Source organism: Vulpes vulpes, chromosome 9 (assembly GCF_048418805.1).
Source record: "Vulpes vulpes isolate BD-2025 chromosome 9, VulVul3, whole genome shotgun sequence".
NCBI lineage: Eukaryota > Metazoa > Chordata > Mammalia > Carnivora > Canidae > Vulpes > Vulpes vulpes.
In genome coordinates this window covers 109,568,420-109,588,978 of record NC_132788.1, presented here as the reverse complement: position 1 = coordinate 109,588,978, position 20,559 = coordinate 109,568,420, and the positions used below count along the sequence as shown (strand labels likewise).

Here is a 20,559-nt window from a genome sequence, read left to right as displayed (position 1 = left end):
AGGCCCCGACCAAGGCTCCAAAGCAGCCGGGAGGCCCGTCTCGGGTCTCCACGCGGTGACACTGCGCAGTCGTCGCGGATTTCTCCAGAAAAGGCCAACGCCCTCGGGTCTGTTCCCAGGGTGCGCGGCCGCGGCCTACGCAGCCTCGTGGCGTGTGTCTAGGCCTCTGCCCTGCGGAGCAAGACGCCTCGCATCCCAGGGTGCAGGTGACAGCCAGCAAGCGGCCGACGCCTCCCACGACGGGACAGGGGACCCATCGTGGACAGGAAGGCAAAAAAACAGATGAAAGATAAGAATCTCCAAACGCAGGGTAAAAAACACACTGGCGTACGCAGGTGTCTGCTGCAGGGGAGCGGGCGGGAGGCCGCGGGCGACACCTCTGAAGAAGCGAGGAAACTGAAGCAAATCCTCCACCCCGTCTGGACGCCCTGCCATCACCCACGCGCCCGCACCCCTGACCCCATACTGGAAACCCAGCCCTGCAGTGTGCCTCCTGCCCCCTCCACCAGGCTGCCCCCCAAGGTCTCCTGCCCCTCCCACCAGGCAGCACCCCACACACAGTGTCTCCTGCCCCCTCCCCTGTGCAGCCACCACAGGCAACTATAAACTGTGGCCTCGAGCCCCCCCTCCAGGGCCCCGACCCAGAACCCTCCCACCCGTCCCCCGAGCCTCTCCCCGGAGCCTCCTCCCGGCACCGGGCCTGCTGTCCTTGGCCCCCCCGCAGCCCCGTGTGGGCCACAGCAGAGCCCAGGTCACGGGGTCCGCCGAGTGAGCAGCAGCCCCCGCACCTCCTCACCCCGTCCTCCCCATCTACCACAAGGCACCTGTGGGCTTCAAATCAAGTTTAATAAATAAAACAGCAAGGGATTCAAGGCAGTTAGCACTTCACAGTGTGGTCCTTGGTGGGGTGAGGGAAGGTCGAGGCCGACACTGCAGGTGGGCTCGAGCCAAAACCCTCTCCTGGTGACACCCGGGGGTTGGGGAGCGCTGCCCTGGCCCCGCGGAGGACCCCACTCCAATTTGTAAACAGAAACATAAATAAAACTAGGGAAGCTGGAAAGAGAAGGACCGGGCCCCCAAACCACCTTGCTGGGGCGCTTCAACAGAAGTATGACCCACGGGGTCAGGGGAACGGACTGGGGCCGGCCCCTCGGTGCTGCAGGCAAGAGCGCCTCGGTACCCAAGGGGGTGCAGGTCACCCGTCTCCTCGACCCCACACCCGAGGCTGCTCCGGGCCGGAGAGAGGAGGAGGCAAGAGGGGCGTAAAGTGCGGCGTTTCCTGAAGTGGAGAGCAGGGTGGAGGTCGAGGGCGGGCGGGGCCGACGTCGAGGTATATGGCTCTGTGCCCCACGGGGTTTGGCACCGAGTAGCAGCTGCCCCCACCCCGGGCGGAGTGCTGAGGGCGCCCCGGACCGAGGCTGCTGGTGGGGGCGGCATCCTGCCCCATCGGCCCACCTCCCCGGCGGGGCGGGGACACCTTCCTCGCCTCTGCTGGCTGGACGGGGCTGGGCCCTCCGCATCCAGCTGCCCGACGGGTCCTGCGGGTGGGGCAGCAGCCTGGGCCGCGCGGGCGGCGGGGCGGGCACTGAGGGCGCCAGTCTGTGTGTGAGGAGGGCGGGGCAGCCCGGCCACCGCTCACCCCGTCCGTGACGTGTTCTGAAGCAGAGGAGGCGTGACCCGAGGCCCAGGCGGAGGGGGGGGGTCGGGAAGACTGGCAGAGGCGGGCCCGCGGCGGCCCCACGTCCAGTCCAGGCCACGCACGCCCGCCCGCGGCCAGGGATCAACAGGTCATCACGTTACAGCTGCAGGAGGAGAGACCGAGAGAGGGTCAGTGCGGCCCCACACACCGCACGGCCTGGTGCCGACGCCGTGGCTCCCGACCTCGCCTCCCCCAGCAGACCGTGACGTCACTCGTGCTGGCTGACAGGCTCCCCCAGGCAGCACTGTCCTTGGCGCCTGGGGAGGGCTGGTGGCTGGGGCAGGGGTGGGAGGAGCCTGGCACTGGCCCCGTTTGTACCTTTTTGGATTTTGAACCATATGAATGATTTACCTAGTCAAAAAAATAAATAAGCCAAATTAAAAGTAGAGAATAAAAGTAAAGAAACCAACAGAGCCTGCTCCTTGCGGCCACGCCATCCTCGGGCCCTCGGGGCACTCCCCTCCCCTCCCCACCGCTCAGCCGGAGGCTGGGGGCGCAGCAGGGGGCACAGCGGGGGCACAGCGGGGGACACGGGGGGCACAGGGACGGGGCAGGGGCCGCACTCACTGTGACAGGGGCTCCGAGTGCAGCCCGGGGGCCGGGCACGCTGGGTGGGCGGCCAGGAAGGGATTCACGTCCCCAATGCCGATGAGTCCAAACTCGGTGACCGACAAGGCCACCTGTGCCGGGGCCATGGCCTCCTCGGGCTCTCCGTTCATGTCCGCGTGGCTGGAGATGAGGGGAAGCTCCTCGGGGAGGGCCCCCGGCAGGGCCAAGTCCACAGCCAGTCTTGGGCTGCTGCTGGGCTCCGGGGTGGCCGTGGCCGGGGGGTAGAAGGCGGGCTCGGCCAGGGCTGGGGGCCGCCTGGGCAGGGACGCGGCTGGAGGGCTGTCCAGCTGCTGGAAGGGACAAGGCCCCGGCTCCGAGGACGGGAGGCTGTCGGAGCTCTCCCCGGGCTCACCGACACTGCCGGCCGCGCTGTCTACGCTCAGCGGCTCTGCGGGGGAGAACACAGCTGAGGCCCGGTCCCCAGGGCACCCGCGCCGGCCCTACTGGGACCTGGGGCCGCCCCCACAAGGCGCCCCGGGCCTCGGGCTACACCGTGTGCCCCTGCCGCGGACCCTCTGCACTCAGCGTCTTCACACACGTCACACGCACACGCTCACACTCAAACTGTGTGCCTGGCCCAACGGCCCTCGACTGGCCGGTCGTCACTCCCGCCTCTTAACCAAGACCAGAACGTGACAGGCTCAAAAAAATTAAGAGAAAGAAACGACAAAACAGAGTAAGACACGCTAGAAAACGCGGCAAGGTACAGACAGACGTGGAGTTCGAGAAGCCTCTGCACACAGGTGCGTGATTCGGCCCAGAAGGCCGTGGATGTGGTTCCTGGTTCCAAACCACGAACCAACCAGAGTCTGGAACAAAGGACAACGCACACCCCGGAGCACAGGAGACTCTGAACCAAGGTCCTCGTCCCCATCCCCGCGGTCGCCGCCAGGGTCTCCAGTGCCCGGCCAGGCCATGTCTTGGGCCCGTGAGGCCCTGGGCCCGGTCGCCAGGGAGCCCTGGACACACACTGTCCCCTCCATGTGACGAGGCAGCACGTCCCCGTGGCCGCGCGTGGGTGACGCCCCAGGCCCAAGTCTCTGGGGCGGGGAGGCACTGGCCCCTGCCTGCCCGTCAGCCCCGGGGGCCCAGGTCAGGCCACTCGTGAGCAGCGGGCTCCCCCAAGAGCAGGCACCCGCCCACACTCTCACCCGTGTGCATCCGCGCCAGCGGGTCCTGCTCAGAGGCCAGGCCGTCGGCAGCAGGGGGCAGAGGCGGCGAGGAGCGGGGGCGGCCTGCGCCGTCGGGGTCGCTGCCGTCCAGGTCCTGGTCTGTGTCCCTGTGGGGCAGAGCGCTGTGAAGGGCAGCGGGAGGTACCGCCCAGGGGGGAGCCAGCCCAACACCCCCCCCCACGGGGCCCCGGGGAGCCCGCGGCACACACGTGGCTCCGGACGGGCCGTATTTCCTCCGGCCCAGCCGCGTCTGCTGCGAGAAGTAGTCGTAGCGCTCGGACTTCTTCCACAGGTAGTAGTACTCCACGCACTCGCCCACAGACCGCGTGCGCACCTGCGGACGGACAGCACAGGGGTGGCCTCTGCCTCGGGGAGCACCAGCGCCGGACACAGCTGAGGCCGCTGCCTGCCGAGCACACCCTCCCGCCTCAAGCAGGGCGGCACCACCTATGGGCGCGGAGCTGAACCCTGTTCCCACGTCGGGCCCGCCCCCTGCACCCCAGACCACCGTGCCCACACCAGCGGCAGCCCTGCCCCTTGCAGGCCCAGCAGGGATGACGCAAGCCGCATCGCCCACTAGGTGCAGACGGTCGGTTACACGCCAGCGCGGAGCTGCCCACGTGTGCAAACAGGACTCCGTGAGAGGACACGGCACAGGCTTGACCCCGGCTCAAGGTTGTCATTTACAACGAGACACAAAAACCCAGAAACTCTCACATGTAAAGTGCCCCGGGGAGACTGGGTGCCACAGACCCGCGTCCAGCAGGCAGGTGGGCTCCCCGCGTCCGACGTAACCTCTCGCGTCGTAAGATAAACCACAGAGACGAGGAGCACCACGGGGTACAGCATCCATGACCGGGTGTAACGCCAGGGCCCGAGTGTGCACACGGAGGTGGGCACTGACCGCCGGCTCACCCCAAGTCTGTACCTCTGCCACACGCCTCAGACCAACACGACCTCGTGGGTCTGCTACGCTTCCACTAGAAAAACACTCTTTTCGGCCTGTCATCAGGACGTGGGGGCCGCCCGGCAGCCCCATCGCCGGTGATGGCACCGGAGCCCCCGCACTGTTCACCAGGAGGGGCCTGACCCTGCTCCAGGGGCGGGTCTGGAAGGCGGCGGGGACAGGAGCACACGCACCGTCCGCTCTGCTCCAGGAGACCCCTCTGTGCCTCCATCGTGCCAGCGGCTCAAGCTCCAGCAGAAGCCGGAGTGCGTGGGGAGGGAGGCCGCCGCCAGCAGGCCGGGCACAGGGGCACAAGGGCTGCGGCCACGCGCTTACGGAGCGGCCAAGGCCTGGCTGGGAACCTGCTCAGGCCGACAGGCATGGGCCTGGCGAGTCACCACTGCTGGGCACAGCTCCGGGCACCGTCAGCTGAAGGCCGTCCGTCCCACGCCCGCCCTAAGCAGACACCGCGTTCACTCCCACCCGAAGGGGCGCCCGGTGTCAGCCCGGCCCTCCCAGGGCCCGACAGCCCCGTGAGCAGCAAGGAGCCAGGGCTTCCAGCCCAGAGCAGCCCGGGGTGGGGGGGGCGGGGCGGGAGCCCCGGTGGAGGACAGGAATACGGGGCAGACGCCCCAGGCTGTGGCCCGGGGTCCCCTGGGAGTCCTGCACTCAGATGTGCGGAGACCAGCAGCGGCCCGGGGCTGCGCCGAGCTGGGGGGCTGCGCCGAGCCCGTGAGGTGGGCCCAGGCCTACGACAGACTGCAGGTGCCGAGCCACGCGGGAGCCGCATCCTCACCTTGTTGGCCTGGATCAGATGGAAGTTCTTCCCGTGCACTCGGAAGCCGTGCTCAAAGTTCCTGCACTCCTCCTCGCTCCACGCGCAAAACCCATCTGCAGGCGGAGGAAAGAAGGTGGCACCACGGCGCCCAGACACGCAGCGGCCGGGCGGGGAAGGCCGAGGCCGCGCTCACCTCGGATCACCTTCACGTTGAACCGCAGCCTCCGCAGGGCTTCCTCCGCGTTGAAGTTGCACTTCACCAGCTCGTAAAGCGCCTGGGGAGCCACACGGACTTCCCACCGGCCCTCCTCACCCTGCCCGCCCCCAGGTAACAGCAGAGGCGCTCACCGCACCGGGGTGGGGCTGGGGGGTCTCACCGTGCCCACACGGGACAGGGGCTGATGGCACGCCCTCCACCCCGGGGCCTTTCCATTCCCCACGCCCCGCCCCGCCTGAGCCCCTGAGCCCTCTGCCCCGCAGCCCCCGCCGACCTCCGACCTCCGACCCCAGGGCCCTCCTCACCCCGCTGGCGGCCCCACCTGCTCACTGTCTTTCACCACCTCTCCCTCTGGAAGCTGCGACCCAGCCATCTCGTGCCACCTCCGCTTCACCGCCCGGTACAGGAACTCCTCTACTTCCCTCTCAGGGAGGACGTTGGGATCCCAGAGCAGCTGGTCCTCGTTCTCGTAGACTGCGGGAGGGAGGACTGGGGTCACGTTGGGGCACACATCTGCGCCCCGGCCCTGGGAGCAGCTGGCCCCGTCCTCTGGGCCCCCGGGCGCCTCCGCAGGCCCCGCGTGGTTCTCGGCAGCGAGCAGGGACCACACGCAGGTCGCCAGACGGCATCTCCTGACCCCGTGGAGCTCAGTCCAGGACATGAGGCTGCTTCAAGCAACAACCTGCGTTTCTACTGATGGAAACCAAGGAGAGACCAAATTTTTCACAAGATCTCCTGTGACGGCACCAAGGCCACAGAAACCCCGCTGGTCTCAGGATGGGATCCGCACGTCTCCACAAACATAACTGAGGATTTGGGGCGACTACTCGACGTGTGAGCGGCCACGAGGCCGGATGACGAGGCGGGAGGACAGGTGTCACCACACACTTGGCTCCCAGCCACCACAGCAGTGACAGCCAGGGTCCCGTGAGCGCGGCAGGCTCCAGGTGCGATGCCAGCGCAGCGCCCACTGCCGACCCGCACGTCCAACCGCACGCAACAGTCGCCGAAGTCGCCAGCGCCGCACGTGACCGGGACGCCGAGGGAACGGCTCCCCTGGGCCGCACGGTGTGGTCAGGACAGACGCAGACAACCCAGACCTTGGCACCCCGGGGGACGCGGCCGTGCCGGAGAACACGGCAGGCGAGGGACCCGCATCCGGAACGCCACAGGGACGCCCGCGGGTCAAAGAGAAACGAACACAGTGTAAACACGGGGAGGGAGGCTGGGCAGGGCCGCACAGGAGCCCCGCAAGCGGCCAGGACACGGACCCCACCCTCGGACGCCGCTCCTCTCCCGCCACGGGAGCTAAATTCACCAGCACAGATGGCGTCCCGCGCACGAGGACACATGGCAACAGCTGCTCCCACGTGTGGCTCCGGGGGCGGCTCCCAGCCATCCGTCCACCGACAGACACACACACACGCCGCAGCCACACGCGTGGCTAACCACGGCTAACGCCGACCAACCCTCCATTCGCACCAGGAAGAGGCACATGGCACACAAGGGCCGCGTCCACACGCGTGGATTCCACCTCTGGGGTGTGCGGCGCGGCGGAGGGAGAGCCAGCCCCCAGCCCTCGGGACCAAGGCCCAGCCGCTCCCCGGCCGCAGGTGCGTGGCTCGTGGAAGAGGAAGAGGAGGAGGAAGGGGCCCAGAGGCCACACTTCCTGTGGCCGTGGCTGCACCTGGGGAGCAGCTAACAAGGCTGCACCGGGGCCTCTCCTGGAGGAGGGTCTCCTGTGTCCCCTCCACCGTCCCGACCCAGCTGACCCACTCCTGTCGGCTCCGCTCACTGCAGGGCCAGCACACGCGCCGAGCCCACGACCCAGCGTCCAGCCCCGAGTCCCCGCCTCCTCTGTTGGCCGCACCTCACGGCCAGCCTCAGCCACTGACTCATCCTGGGAGACACTCCTGACCCCGGGGCGCCAGCCTGGCCACAGGAAACAGGGCTGGGCCCACAGCCAGGGGACTTCACATCCCGTTCCCTTCACCTGTAAGTGCAGGTGGCAATGCCTGTCTCAAAGGACAACCGGCCCCCTCCGTGTTCTAGGGGGACGGAGAACAGACAGACGTCCAGTCCAGACGGTGCGTGCCCTGAAAAACCGCGCCGGGCAGAGACACGCTGGTCTCGGGAGGACACCTGGGACGAGGCCCGGACACGGGAGGAGCTGGGGGGGAAAGGCATGCAGCCTGATGAGGCAAGGACAGGGCTGTGGGCAGGAAGGGAGGAGCGAGAGGGCGGACGAGCCGAGGGCAGTGGGTGCTGGCCACGCAGGAGGGCCGCCCAGCAGGGAGGGGACGTCCACCTTCTCTGGCCCCAGCCTGGGCCCCAAGTGCCCGGCAAGGACTGGGGAGCTGGTCCTGGGGGGCACACAGCAGCTCCCCTGGCTGCACGGGGTCTCGTTCCTCCTGCCCCCGTGTCCCACGCTCACCCTGCCCGACTTACGTTTCTCACCGTGGCGCTCCAACTGCAGGCCGCTGAGGTCAGCTTGGAACTGAGGCCCCACCATGATCTCCTGCAAGGAAGAGGCCCCAGACGCTCAGGGCTGACGAGGGCCCCAGGGCGGCCGCCCGGCTCCTGGGGCTCATCCGGGCCATCTGCCCAGACACCAAGTCCTGTGGCCCAGAGCATGCAAGGCAGAGGCAGGCGCGTGTGGGTGCGAGCGGCTGTGTCCGCACCCGCCTGCCACCTGGTACAGCCAGGCACGCAGCAAGGGAGGCGAGGCGCGAGCACCCGGGCTTCTGCGGTCCAGCCCCCAGGCTCCCAGACAGGACCTCGGGCCCCGTCACAGGGAGAGCAGCACCGAGGTCTCGGCTCCCGAGAGCACAGTCCAGCCCCGGCCCGGCCCAGCTCAGCTCCCGGGACCAACGCACAGACCTGTGCCCACCGTCCACTGGGTCAGAGCCGCTCACCTTCTTACACTTGTTGGCAGGAAGGGGGTCCTCCTCCGTGTCGGATGAAGCGGAGGAGCCAGGCTCTTTGTCTGCGTCGGCCAGGAAGCAGGCTGCGGGGGAAGGCGGGCAGCTGAGGCACGCCTGGGGCAGCAAGTGGCCCACCCTGGCTCGTGAGCTCTGGGGCGCCGCTGCCTGCATCTGCCCCGACTCCCCGACCACCTGCCCCCCCCCACCGTGCCTTTCCTGCAGGGAGTGTGACCCACACCCGGCCGACAATGGGTGCATGATGGGCTGGGCCAGGGGCCGCAGGCGCCTCCCCCACAGCAGCCGCTAACCCACCTAGCCCCCACCCCACACCGCTGCCAGGCCTCCCGGGGCCTCCCAGGCCGGCCTCAGGGTGCGGCCCCAGGTCTGACACTTTGAGCCACAGGCACCGACCCGCTCCCCCCTCGCATCCAGCACCGCGGAGTCTCAGCTTGCAGAGGGCCCCACCGCCTGCATCCCGAGCCTCTGGTCAGCCCACGTGGAGGGGCAGGGCACACCTACATGCAGTCCGGTTAGGAAACAGGTCGGAGGCCTCGTGGGAGGTCACGGACGGGGTAAGGTCATCAGCCGACGACTGTGTCTCTTCCTCTTCTTCCCCTGAGAGCAAATCCTTCGCTATTTGTTCCTTTTAATGAGAAAGCAAAGAACACGTTTTTGGTTTGTTTCGACCGTCTCAGGAGGACACCTGATAACGGCAATTTCGGGCGCGCAGAGACATGACGGACACGCAGCCCCACCCCACACGTGCTGTGGGAGCTCCTGTGCCGACGGGGGGACCAGGCCCAGGGCAGGCCAGCCAGGGCCGCCCCGTCCACAGAGCATGTGGTGTCCACCCCGTGACCTGGCCCAGGGGAACCGGGCGGCACGTCTCCACGCCGCTGTCCGCTCCATCCCTCCTCCAGCGCCCACTGTGGCAGCTCTGGCCAGCGGCTCGGCTGGGTGACCAGGCCCGACCCCCAGCCCCCACTCACCTTGTCCAGCGTCATGTCCGGGAGGTTGGCTGTGGTGTCGCTGCTCTCGCTGCCCTGCTCCGAGATGGGGTCTGAGGCCTCATAGCCGTAGAGGGCGAGCAGCTCGTCGAGGGGCATGTCGCTGCTCTGCGGGGGCAGGGCCATGTCAGGGGGCTGCTCAGGCGTCCGGAACCGCGCGGCTGCTGCGAGCAGAGCTGCCCGCAGCCGGGCCCCGGCCCCTCCCCCCTACACCCCCAGAGGCGGACGAGACCCCCGCGCCCGGACAGTCCGCGGTGAGCCCGAGGCTGCAGCCTGGCGGGACAGGGCCAGGACCGGCAGCTGAGGGGCGCCCCAGCACACGGGATGCCTCGACTCCTCAATCCTCCGCCACGGCTGCTGACGTGTCATAAGGGGAACAACGGGCCCATCCTGGCGACCGTGAAAGAAGGATCTGGTGAGCTGCAACGTCTGCTTCTGATGAAAACGCCCCGTACCCAGACGGAGGCGGGGTCCAGGCATCGGTGCCCAGACACGGTCGGCCTCGCCGGCGGAGCAGCCCCACCCCAGCAGCTCGGGGGGGGGGGGGGGGGGGGGGGGGGAGGGGGGATGGAGGCCAAACGCCCCGGCGCCGGCGGCGAACGAGACACAATGGGAAGGAAGACACCGGCGACCTGGCGCCCTCCCAGGTTCTGCGCCCAGGTCACCGCTGCACACGCTGGTCCCTCCAGGCCCGGCAGCAGCGCCGTGTGGCTGCGACGTGTCCTGGCCCACAGGTCTCACCAGCCTCCGACGTCCGCCGTCTCCCCAGCGGCCAGCACCCGGCCTCCCTCACGCCCTCCCCGCCGACGGGCACGGTCGCTGCGCCCACCGAGTTTCCACCTGTGCGTGTGCCAGGGGACTGACACTGGGACCTGGGACCCCGGACCACGTCCTCTCCGGCCCCGCTGGGCTGCGCGCGGGGGGACCGAGGGCACCGCCAGGCACAGACCTTACAGCGACCTCCTCGCCGCCCGCGGGGGTAAACGTGCCACCTTCCCTTATGGGCACCCTGGGCTAACGGCTTCTTTAAGTCTCTCAGGGCACACGTTAATTCTCCGCATGAGGCACGGGGAGCACGTGAGCGCCTGCCTGCCACACCCCGAGGGGAGGGTGTGCGTGGGGCCATCACGGCCGCCACACGGCTCTGCTGTGCCCACGGACGGGGCCGGTGAGGACGGACGACTCGGACCCGAGCCATGCCAGCCGCCCCTCCAGACCACGGACTGTGCTCGCGGCCGTGGAAAAAGTCCGGTGTTTGAGCAAAAAACTGTAATACTGGAAAGTCTGGATCTAACAACGTGAGCCTGACGATCTGTGGGACCGGCTGGCAACGTAACACGACACGGCAGCGCTCCTGCTTTTACCCCAGACGCGGTGTTCTCTATCAGTTTTTAATTTAAATCCAAGGTAGTTAACACACTGCAGCCCTGGTTTCGGGGGCAGCGCCCAGTGAGTCCACAGGTGCAGAGACCTCACGGTGCTCATTCCATCGGGCGCCCCCGTGGCGACCACCCTCCGAGGCCCCGTCCCCCCAGCGGCCCCCTCAGTCTGTTCCCAGAGCTCAGGGTCTCATGGTTTGTCTCTCTCTCTGATTTCGTCTTAGTTTTCCCTCCCTTCCCCTCTGTTGCTGTTTTGTTCCTTAAATTCCGCATATGAGATCACATGGCCTTTGCGTTTCTCTAACCTTAATCAGGTTTTAAAAACTGTATTTGAAGGAAACCTAGGTCAGGTATTTAACTAATACATGGATGATTTTGGTTTTTGGTTACTTTGAAACATTTTATATTCATGTTAAACTTTTTTAGATTTTTTTTTTTTTCTTTTTTAAAGAGTAGACTTTTGTCTTTGGTTGTAAGACCAAACTGGCACCAAGAGACACTCGGCACCAAACCAGGTAAATGCCCCGTGATTCCTGCTTTAAAAAAAAACTTTCCCAATACTTGAAAGACAGCTGATGACATCAGTGCTGACGATGTCCAACACCCAGCGTGACCGTACGTGGATGTGGACCTTTGCGGAACGACGTGAGGAAGGGGCTCTGATCCAACAGCATGAGGTGCTTCCGGAGCCCCAGGCCGCACACTCGCTCTCGCCACGCGAGGACAGAGGGGAGGCAGCCACCGCAGGCCAATGAGGGGCCTGGGCAGGAACAGCCGGCCTGACCCTGGCCCCACAACTCTGCTTACCCCACCCTCCCACCTCTGGTATGAACGAGCGGGTTTCTTCGATTGTGCCGTGTGAACGTACATTTGCGAGACGTGTGAGCTGGAGAAACAGTCTGTTGCACACACGTCACATGCAGAAGGTAAAAGACCACACAGCAGGCAAGAGCCACTCCAGGGTCACCACCAACGGTTCCATCGTGACCGTGCACAGGATGCGGTTGTAGAAGCCGCTCCGCAACCACCCTGCACAAAACTACCTCTTACTGCATTTGGGTGCCGCATCAAGGAACATCCACAATCATCTGGAAAGGTTGTTAGCACCCGCCCCTCTCTCAAGAACAGACTCGTACTTGCACCAGAAGAACACATCACAACGGGTTAAAGGCGGCCGTAACGACAGCAGCTGGGTTCCCATTCCTGCTTCCACTTTCTGCATCGACAGAAACATAGAGCTATTCCACTCTTCGCCCCAACCTGTTTTGGGTTTTCTTTAAGATTTATTTATTTACGCCGGAGATAAGGAGAAAGAGAGGGAGATAGAGAAAGAATGTGGGGGTCACAGGGAGAGGGATAAAGAATCCCACTCGGACCCCCACCGAGTGCACAGCCAGACGCAGGGTTCAATCCCACCACCACGAGATCAAGACCGGAACCGAAACCAAGGGTTGGACACTCGACCGACTACACCACCCAGGAGCCCCCCACCTGTTTTCGTTTTAAAAGTTATTTTTTGGGCAGCCCGGGTGGCCCAGCGGTTTAGCGCCACCTTCAGCCCAGGGCGTGACCCCGGAGTCCCAGGATCAAGTCAGCGTCGGGCTCCCTGCATGGGGCCTGCTTCTCCCTCTGCCTCTATCTCTGCGCCACGCCCCCATGCATAAATAAAATCTTTTTTTTTTTAAGTTATTTTTTCACCTTTTAAAATTATTTACTTCAGGGAGAACGTGTGCGCACAGGGGGAGGAGCAGAGGGAGAAGTACACTCCCCACTAAGCAGTGAGCCCGACATGGGGCTCAATCCCAGGACCCTGAGATCGGGGCACAAGCCAAAATCAAGAGTCAGATGCTTAACTGACTGCACCATCCAGGCACCCCTGTTATTTTTCCATTTTCGTAAACATTTATTATTTCTACTAACAACGCATTTACTGTATAACCCACACAAGGCTCTCCGAAATCCTCAATACTTTCTAAGAACATAAAGGAGGTTCTTAGGCCAAAAAGAGAAAACAGTGGGTTTAACGCTTAGAGCCCTAAAGCCCCAGAGGCGGGGGCAGGTCTGGCCCGACACCTGTGACCTCAGCTCCTCGCAGAGTGCCTGGCGCTTCACAGACACACAGGCAGTACTTATCCCTCTGAAACCTGAGCAGCCGGGTTCAGCCAAATGAAGAAACTGTGACCTTGCCCAGGGGGCTCCACACGCACAGGGGCAGGGGGACCAGCTCAGCCAAGTACCTGGGAGATGAAGTCCTTCTCCAGCTCCCCCTCGGGCTTCTCCGCGTCTCCTGTGGCCTGCTCACACTCCTCTCGGATGCCGTAGTTCTGGGACAGGATCTCTACGAGGTTGAACTGATGGTCTGCAGAGCCCATGGACACCACTGTGGGGAGACACCAGCCGCATGAGCTCCAGGCTGAGGACGGCTGGGGTAGGACACAGCAGTGCCCCAGCTGTCACCAGGGACGAAGCCCCACTGTCTGCGGCCACATCAGACGCGTGTGCATGTGCATACACATGTGAAAGGTTGTGTGCGCACAACGCTGTGTGTGGAAGGCTGGAGGTGTGCGTGTAGGCACGAGCATGCACTTACAGTGTGTGTGCATGCGTGTGTGTGTGCGTGCGTGTCTGCGCAGTGGGGGTCAGCAGGGTCAGTCTACCGCAGAGGAACTCCCAACACAATGACCTCTGGCAGAAGAACACAGCTGGCCCACTATACACACAAATTCTGGAACTGCAGGGGGACGTGTTCTCCCGGGGGCTTGCTGGTCTCCCTAACCAGACACCTGTGGGGAAAGAGCCCACAGACAAGGAAGAAATGAGCACCAGGTGAGGCAGGGCAGAAAGAGCAGGACCCATGAGGGCCAGGTCCCCATCTGCACACCCACCTCCATGCGTCACTGCAGGGACAGCACAGGGTGGGGAGACTGCCAGTGGGGACACAAAGGAGGCCCGGCCAACGCCAGTCCTCTCTCCTGCCTCAGCGGGGCCACAGCACTACCACCTGCACAGGCCAAAGGATGGCAGATGTGACCAGATTTTTGGTTTTCCCAAAAGAACCAGGATGTGTTCATTGCTCTCTCTCCATTCTGGTCTTCAGTAAGTCAAATTTAGACAAAACAAACACAAAAGGACATGGCACAGGCTCCATCCATACCCGGGCCAGGGAGCAATAGAGGCTGAGGCTGGCCTCCTCCCTCACATGGCTCCAAAGCACACACAGGAGGAGGTGGGGCTGCGAGGGGCCAGCTTGGTGGTGGGGGATGCAGAGCACCTGGGAGCAGTGCCCACCCAGCACCGAACAACCCAGTTTTCGTGCCTAAGCTGCCTGCCAGGTCTAAGGGCCACCCCAGGGAGGAGGCAGTCTGGTCCTCTCCTTGGCTGACCTGCCCCCACTACAAAATGAGGACAGAGTCCCGCACCCCTGTCCCTGGCTCTACCAGGCTGCACAAAACGCTGTCTCTTACAACCATAGCGGCCCTGGTGGCCCTGGGCAGGAGGAAGGACGGGGCAAGGAAGGTACCTGCTGCTGTCTGCAAGCTGGGCTCCCCAGGGCACAGGCTGTGAGTGAGGCAGGAGGCCACGCCAGGGCTCTGCCTCTCCAGCGAGGAGGCCTGCGGAGGAACAGAAGCAAGGTTGGCTCGGCTGGTCCGGAACCCACTGGCGGACGTCTCTGCATGACGCCTGGGAGCAGGTGCAGCTCAGAGCCCAACTCTCCAGACGACCTCAGGAAGTGGCCTCATCTGGGAGAGTCTCCGTTGGCTTCTATGCAGAAAATGACAGATTCCAAAAATCATACTAAAAGTCAAGGGACCCGGATAAGCCAAAGCAACCCTGAAATACACCACTTCCTGATTTTTAAATTACTACAAAGCTACAGTAATCAAAACAGTGTGGCAATGACGTAAAGCTGGACACTTACATCAAAGGGACAGACTTGAGAACCCAGAAATAAACCCACAGTCTTGTCACCAACTGAATGTCAACAAAAGTGACAAAAACAATTCAGCGGAGAATGAACAGTCTTTCCAAAAAATGGTGCTGGGACAATAAGAATCCACATGCAAGAGAATGAAGCCGAATGCCTACCTCACACCACACACAAGTGAACTCAAAACGGATCCAAGTCCTTCAGCAGGAGAGCTACAATTGTATTAGTCTTAGAAGAAAACAGAGGGACAGATCGTTTATTGCCTAGACACAGGCATGGTTTCTTAGATAAGACACCAAAAGCACAAGAAAAAAGAGAAAAGTACATAATAAACTGGACTTCATCTAAACAGAAGACTTTTCTACTTGAATCGACATCATCGAGGAAGTGAGAAGACAACCCACAGAGGGAGACGAGGTCTGCGGATCACACCGCTGAGAAGGGACCTACATCTAGAATACAACTCGTTAATGAAAACATAACGCAATTCAAAAATGGGCAAAAGAGCTGAACAAACATTTCTCCAAAGAGATGCAGTTGGCCCACAAGCACACGAGAAAACGACCATCAGAGGAGAGCAAGTCAGAGGTGGAAATGCAAAGCAGGGCAGGTGCTCTGGAAAGCAGTCCGCAGTCCCACAGCCGTTGGGCAGGGTCACGGGACCCAGCGATTCCACTGAAGGGGTCAGAGGGTGCCGCCCCAACGTATGCCACTCTGGCATACAGGTTACCGTGAGATGAAGGCAGCTGAGCAAAAGCAGACATGGGATGACCTCCGCGCTGCCCTTGTCTGCTTCAACGCAGAACGTAAGTCCCTGTGAGGTGCCTCCCCCTTCCCGCCCTGAACCAGGAGGGGAGCAGCTTAGCACCAAGCGCGTCTGCACAAGCCAACCTTGCTAACTAACTAGCCTGGCCTTCCACTAGTTCCCCGCATTTCCACCTTCCCACAACCTGGTGCCCGGACGGACTCAAAGCCCTCCTGTGTCGTGACACATGGTGCACGTTTACCGTTCTCTTGTTGAGATGCACACAAGCCCAAGTCCTGGCCAGCCCCAGGGTTACTCACTGTGACTTCTCCACGTGATGTGTGCTGCCTGTGTTAATAAACTGTGCTTATTTCTCTCGATAATGTCTTTTGTTAGTGTACATCACAGGGCCCCCGCCTGAAAACCTAGGAGGGGAAGGGAAAGAGTTGAGCCCTACTTCCCCCAAGATGCCCAAGGAAGAAGAAAACACACGTTTACACTAAAACTCGCACATGAACATTCATGGCAGGACCATTCACAAGCAGCAGAGGTGGAAAGAACACACACGTCCACCAGCCGATGAGAACACAAACCAAGGCAGAACAATGGAGTGTCCCCCGCCGCCGGCAGGAGCGAGGCCCCCCATGCCCCGGGGATGGACCCAAGCCCACGTCGCTCAGGGGGGGAGCCAGACACAGGAGGCCCCACGGGGTGCGAGTCCACGCGTGTGACACGTGCAGGATGGGGCGAGGGCTGGGGGACTGGGGCTGGGGAGCCCCTGGGGGGGCTGGGGGGGCTTCCCCTAGGGGATGGGACACTCTCAAGGGGGCTTATGGCCCTACAGCTCTGAATGTGCTAGAAACCAGTCAAGTCTGCATGTGAATTGCACGAACGTTCCTCAGTAAAGCTCTGCACACACACACAAATGATTCGAATATCTAATAAAATTAAGTTTAGGATTTGGAAAAAGTTTATTGGAGATTCCCTCACCGGGTCCTCAAGACGCCCCTGGAGGTGGGTAAGCCGCCCGTGGGGAGGCGGGGACCCGAAGCCGGGAGCAGCCACTGAGCCCGAGCACGCGTGTGTGCAGGCAGGTGTCTGGGCACCTGGAGCACCTGCACGTGCGGAGGCATGGGCGGGCAGGGAGGCCCTGCGTGCGTCTGCGCATGTGCGGGTCCGCGAGCGCACGTAGGCGTCTGCGCATGTGCGCCGTGTGCGCGTGCGAGTCTGCACGCCCGTGTCGGGCACACGGAGGCTCCGCCGGCGTCTGCGCATGTGCGGCGCGGCTTGTGGCGGGAGCGCGGAGCCCTGAGCTCGGGGCCGGGGTCGGCGGGTGGAGGCGGAGGCCGAGGCGGCCGGGGTCAGGGCCCGGGGTCGGGGCCAGCACCCTCCCCGCCCCTCGCAGGCGGGCAGGCCCCCGGGGCCCCGCGACCGAGGGCTCCGGCCTGCCCGCCTCAGGTGGACCCCGACGGCTGGGGCGCAGGGCCCCGGCCCCGGCCCCGGCCCCGGCCCCGGCCCCTGGCGGCGTCTGCTTCCCGCCGCTGCCCCTCCCGGCAGAGCCCACGGCGAGGCCGTGCGGATCCACGCTCCCAAGTGGCTGCACCCACGTCCCTCCCACCCGCCCTCCTCCCCCTGCCGCTCCTAGGAGCGGGGTCCGTGCGCTCCCTGGAGACCCGGAGGGCCTGGGCCTGGGGGGCCCAGAAGACTTCCAAGGCTAGGTCTTAAGAGGCAGCTCGTGTCCACCAGTGTCCTCTGGGACAGTCGCCGGATGCCACGCTGTGAGGAAGCCCAAGCTACACTGGGAGGCCACTGCCCGGGGTCCCAGCCAGCAGCCGGCACCAACGGCCTCGTGGGAGCAGGGACGCTCGCCTCCGCGGTCGGCTCCAACCCTGCGGCCAGCCAAGGGCACAGACCCTGCGGGAGAACTGCCCGGCCAGCCCGGCCAGCCCTCGGGGCCAAGACGACAATCGCTGTCCTACAACCAAGATTCTCAAGGGGACAGCCTGCGTGGTGAGGGAGGAGGGCCCAGCCCCACCCACACCGCTGACCCCGGGCTTCACTCCCCCCGCTCGCCGACATCTAGGGCTCACGGGCCCCGGGCCAGCCGCCCAGCCGGGTGCTGCGGCCCATCGGGAAACAGGTTCTGCCCGTCTCCACCCACACAAGGTACCGGGCTCGCTGGGCACACAGAGTCCTGAGGGGAGACAACGGGCGGCGGGGCGGCGAGGAGCCAGCCGGTCCCTCCCAGGAGGTCTGTGGGCACCACCCCACCGGGCTGAGGCCACGGGGAGGACACGCACTTCACCCTACGGGCAAAGGACCGCTCCGGACGGTCCAAAACACAAGACAAGCACGGTCCTTGAGTCGTCCAGGGACTCCTCTGGTACGTGCGAGGACGACAGCACGGGGCTCCACCACCTTCTCGGGGTGCTGACGCCGCTCCAGCAACGACGGAGACCAGGCGGCTGATACTGGCCACCCGCTCACAGGTAGCTCACAAACTGCCACCTTTACCGTAATTCCGTCAGGCTCAGCTTCCCCGTGCAAGCCACTGAGCCAAGGTCTTGCGAGACCTCAAATCTAGGGCCTTCCCGTTTCAGAGGCGCAGAAATGAGGCTCTGAACCGTCACCTGCCCAAGGTCACAGAGAGGAGGGGGCGCCTGCACTGCAACAAGTGTCCTTGTCACTTCTGTCACTTGCACACTTGTTGGTCCTTTACTGACCAGCCTCTCGGGCCTCTGGGAACGGCACCCTCGGGTTTGTGCTCACAGCCGGACCCTCAAGGCCTCGCACAGCGCCAGGCACACGGGTGCGCTCATACACGGACCTTCTCCAGGGAAACCAACTCAGATCCACTCACCAGGGCAGCAGCGCGCACTGTCCGCACGTGGGGCAGGGGCGGCCTGGGCAGCTGACCGCTGCGTGGGTGCCAGGGCTTGCCACTGGGCAAGGCAGAGTCAGGACCCAAACTTGGCCCCACCTCTCTGAGACACACAGCCACCTGCCAGCCCAGGAGTGCCGCCCAAATGCCACGCATGCCCGAGCCAGGAGCACACACAGACACCGACACAGCACCACACCTGCCTGCCGGGCCACCGAGAGACCTGGCTTCTGCCTCTGACCCCCCGGGAGGCCTCGGTTTCCCTAAATGCTCCCTAAGGAAGCAGAACTAAGAACCCTTTGGATCCAGTCACCCAGCACATCGGGCTGGTGAGGTCCGGCCTTGCACCCAGACATCTGCGCCCTCTCTGCTGCCCCTCCGGTCACCTGCGGAAGAGAGTGGCCATTCCCACCTGTGCATCACCCACCGTGTTGTGCTAAACACAAGACCCGGCTGGGTCCCAAAGCCGTGCCGAATACCCCATGAGCCTGCCAAGCCCAAAGGGTGGGCACCTTCTCCCCTGGGGGCTGCAGAGGCCCCACCCACTGGACGAGGATCACTTGCTGAGTCTGTGGGCCGGTCTGGCGTGGGCCCTCACTTCGCGCGTGGACCGGAACGTCGTGCACCAGGGGTCAGGTGTAGGCAGCCCCGGCGGGTGCACCGTCTAACCCTCAGCAGGGCCCTGAAGGGTGAGGGCATTCCGCCCGCCTCATCCAACACTCCAAAGTCAAAAACCGACCAAATCAGCACAAATACCCCAAAGTGAAAGTTTCCCGTCCGCGGTGTGACGCGCCTGAAGCTACCTGCGGCTCCTGCTCGCCCAGACGGTCCTGGGCGCGTCTTCCCCCGCGTCCGGGCTCCGGAGCCACAGAGTCCGCGTCCCCACGCGCATCTGGCCGCGGGATTCCGCGGGGGGGGGGGGGGGGGGTCGCAGGCCCGCTTGGCGCGCGGAGGCTCTCAGAGGTAAGGCTGGTCGGGCCCCGGGGAGGGTCCGCGCCGGGTCCGCTCAGGGCGGGCCGGAGTTCGAGTCCCGCCCGGGGTCCCGACCGCGCGCCCGGGGAGCGCACTCCGCGAAGTTGGCGGGCGCCGGGGGCGGGGGGCGGGGGACAGGGCTGCGGGCGCGGGGCCGAGGGGCCCGGGCCGCCGGGGGGGGGGGGGCGCCCCCAGCCCGCGAGCCTCTCCCTCCGCGCGGCCCGCCCCGTCCCCCGCCCCCCGCCCCCCGCCCGCACATGCGCACTGCGCCCGCGATGTGGCAGCGGCGGGGGGGCCGGGGGCGGCCGCCGACGGAGCTCCGCGCCCCCCGGGCCCCGACGGGTGCGGCGCGGCGGGCCGGGCCTGCGCGCCCCGGGGCGGGGGGGCCGTCGGCGCTCGGGGCCCGGGGCGGCGGGACCCGGCGGCGGGGGCGCGGGCGCGCGGGGGCGGGGGGCCGGCTCCCCCGGCCCGCTCACTCACCTCCGCCATGGCCGTGTGTGCGCGGGAGGCGGCGGCCGCGCCGGGATCCCCGGATGCGGGGCCGCGCGCTCATTGGCTGCGGCGCCCGGGGGGGCGGGGCCGCGGGGCGGGGCCGGGGCGGGGCGGGGCGGGCGCGTAGTAGGTGCGCGGGGCTGGCGGCGCGGGCGCGCGGGTGGGCGCGCGGGGCCGGGGTCGGGCCGGGGCGGCGGCGCCCACACCTGCCCCGTGTCCAGTCCGACCGGTGCCCCGGGTCGGGGCCGCCCGCGCAAGTGCTGCCGCCGGGAGAGGCCGGCCGACGTGCTTCTGGAACTTTCTGCGCTCGGGGCCCAGCGAGACCCGCCGGCGGTGCCGAGAGCCACCCCCGAGCCGGCGCGCAGGTCCCGCGGACGAGCCGGGAGGTGGTGCCCTGCGCGTGCAGGACCCGCCCCCGCGCCGGCTGGCCCCGGTCCCCAGGTCCCCTGTTAGGGTTAGTGGCCCGGGGCGCAGCGCGCAGGTCAGCCTGGCGGCTTAGGGTGCATCGTGCATCCTGCTTCGGGCATCCTGCATCGGGCATCGTGCACCCTGCAGCAGGCATCGTGCATCATGCATCGTGCAGGTGGCATGAGGAGAGGAGCAGAAAGCAAGGGACGCACAGGAAGCCCAGCACGGAGGCCATCGGCTGGGGCAGAAGTGGACGGTGCAGGAAGGCGGACCCCCCATGCCTGGAGAGAACGAGGACGCCCCAGGCTTCTGGCATGGATGACCTGGTGCTGTTCCCAGCAAGGCAGGGGAGGTGGGGAACGCAGGAGCCTTCCATGTCCCGGCCAAGAGCCAGTGGCCCGG

At 65.2% G+C, this 20,559-nt stretch overlaps 1 protein-coding gene across 7 annotated transcripts; it reads right to left on the bottom strand.

Annotated features, from left to right (window-relative positions):
* Positions 1 to 827: 827 nt before the first annotated feature.
* Positions 828 to 19,788, bottom strand: MIER2 (MIER family member 2). Of its 7 annotated transcripts, none has more exons than XM_072722094.1 (16): positions 19,738 to 19,762; positions 15,725 to 15,829; positions 14,818 to 14,887; positions 14,252 to 14,342; positions 12,969 to 13,111; positions 9,335 to 9,460; positions 8,865 to 8,988; positions 8,337 to 8,428; positions 7,870 to 7,939; positions 5,744 to 5,895; positions 5,398 to 5,479; positions 5,223 to 5,317; positions 3,690 to 3,814; positions 3,460 to 3,587; positions 2,267 to 2,696; positions 828 to 1,802 (listed from the first exon to the last, which is right to left on the bottom strand). In XM_072722094.1, exons 5-16 carry the CDS (start codon positions 13,101 to 13,103, stop codon positions 1,781 to 1,783), a joined length of 1,581 nt encoding a protein of 526 aa, XP_072578195.1. In that variant the 5' UTR covers positions 13,104 to 13,111; positions 14,252 to 14,342; positions 14,818 to 14,887; positions 15,725 to 15,829; positions 19,738 to 19,762; the 3' UTR covers positions 828 to 1,780. The 7 variants fall into 7 exon arrangements, with proteins under 7 accessions (XP_072578195.1, XP_072578196.1, XP_072578194.1 ...); XM_072722095.1 differs by lacking the exon at positions 19,738 to 19,762 and adding an exon at positions 19,089 to 19,165; XM_072722093.1 differs by lacking the exon at positions 14,818 to 14,887 and having other exon boundaries at positions 19,738 to 19,788.
* Positions 19,789 to 20,559: the final 771 nt, after the last annotated feature.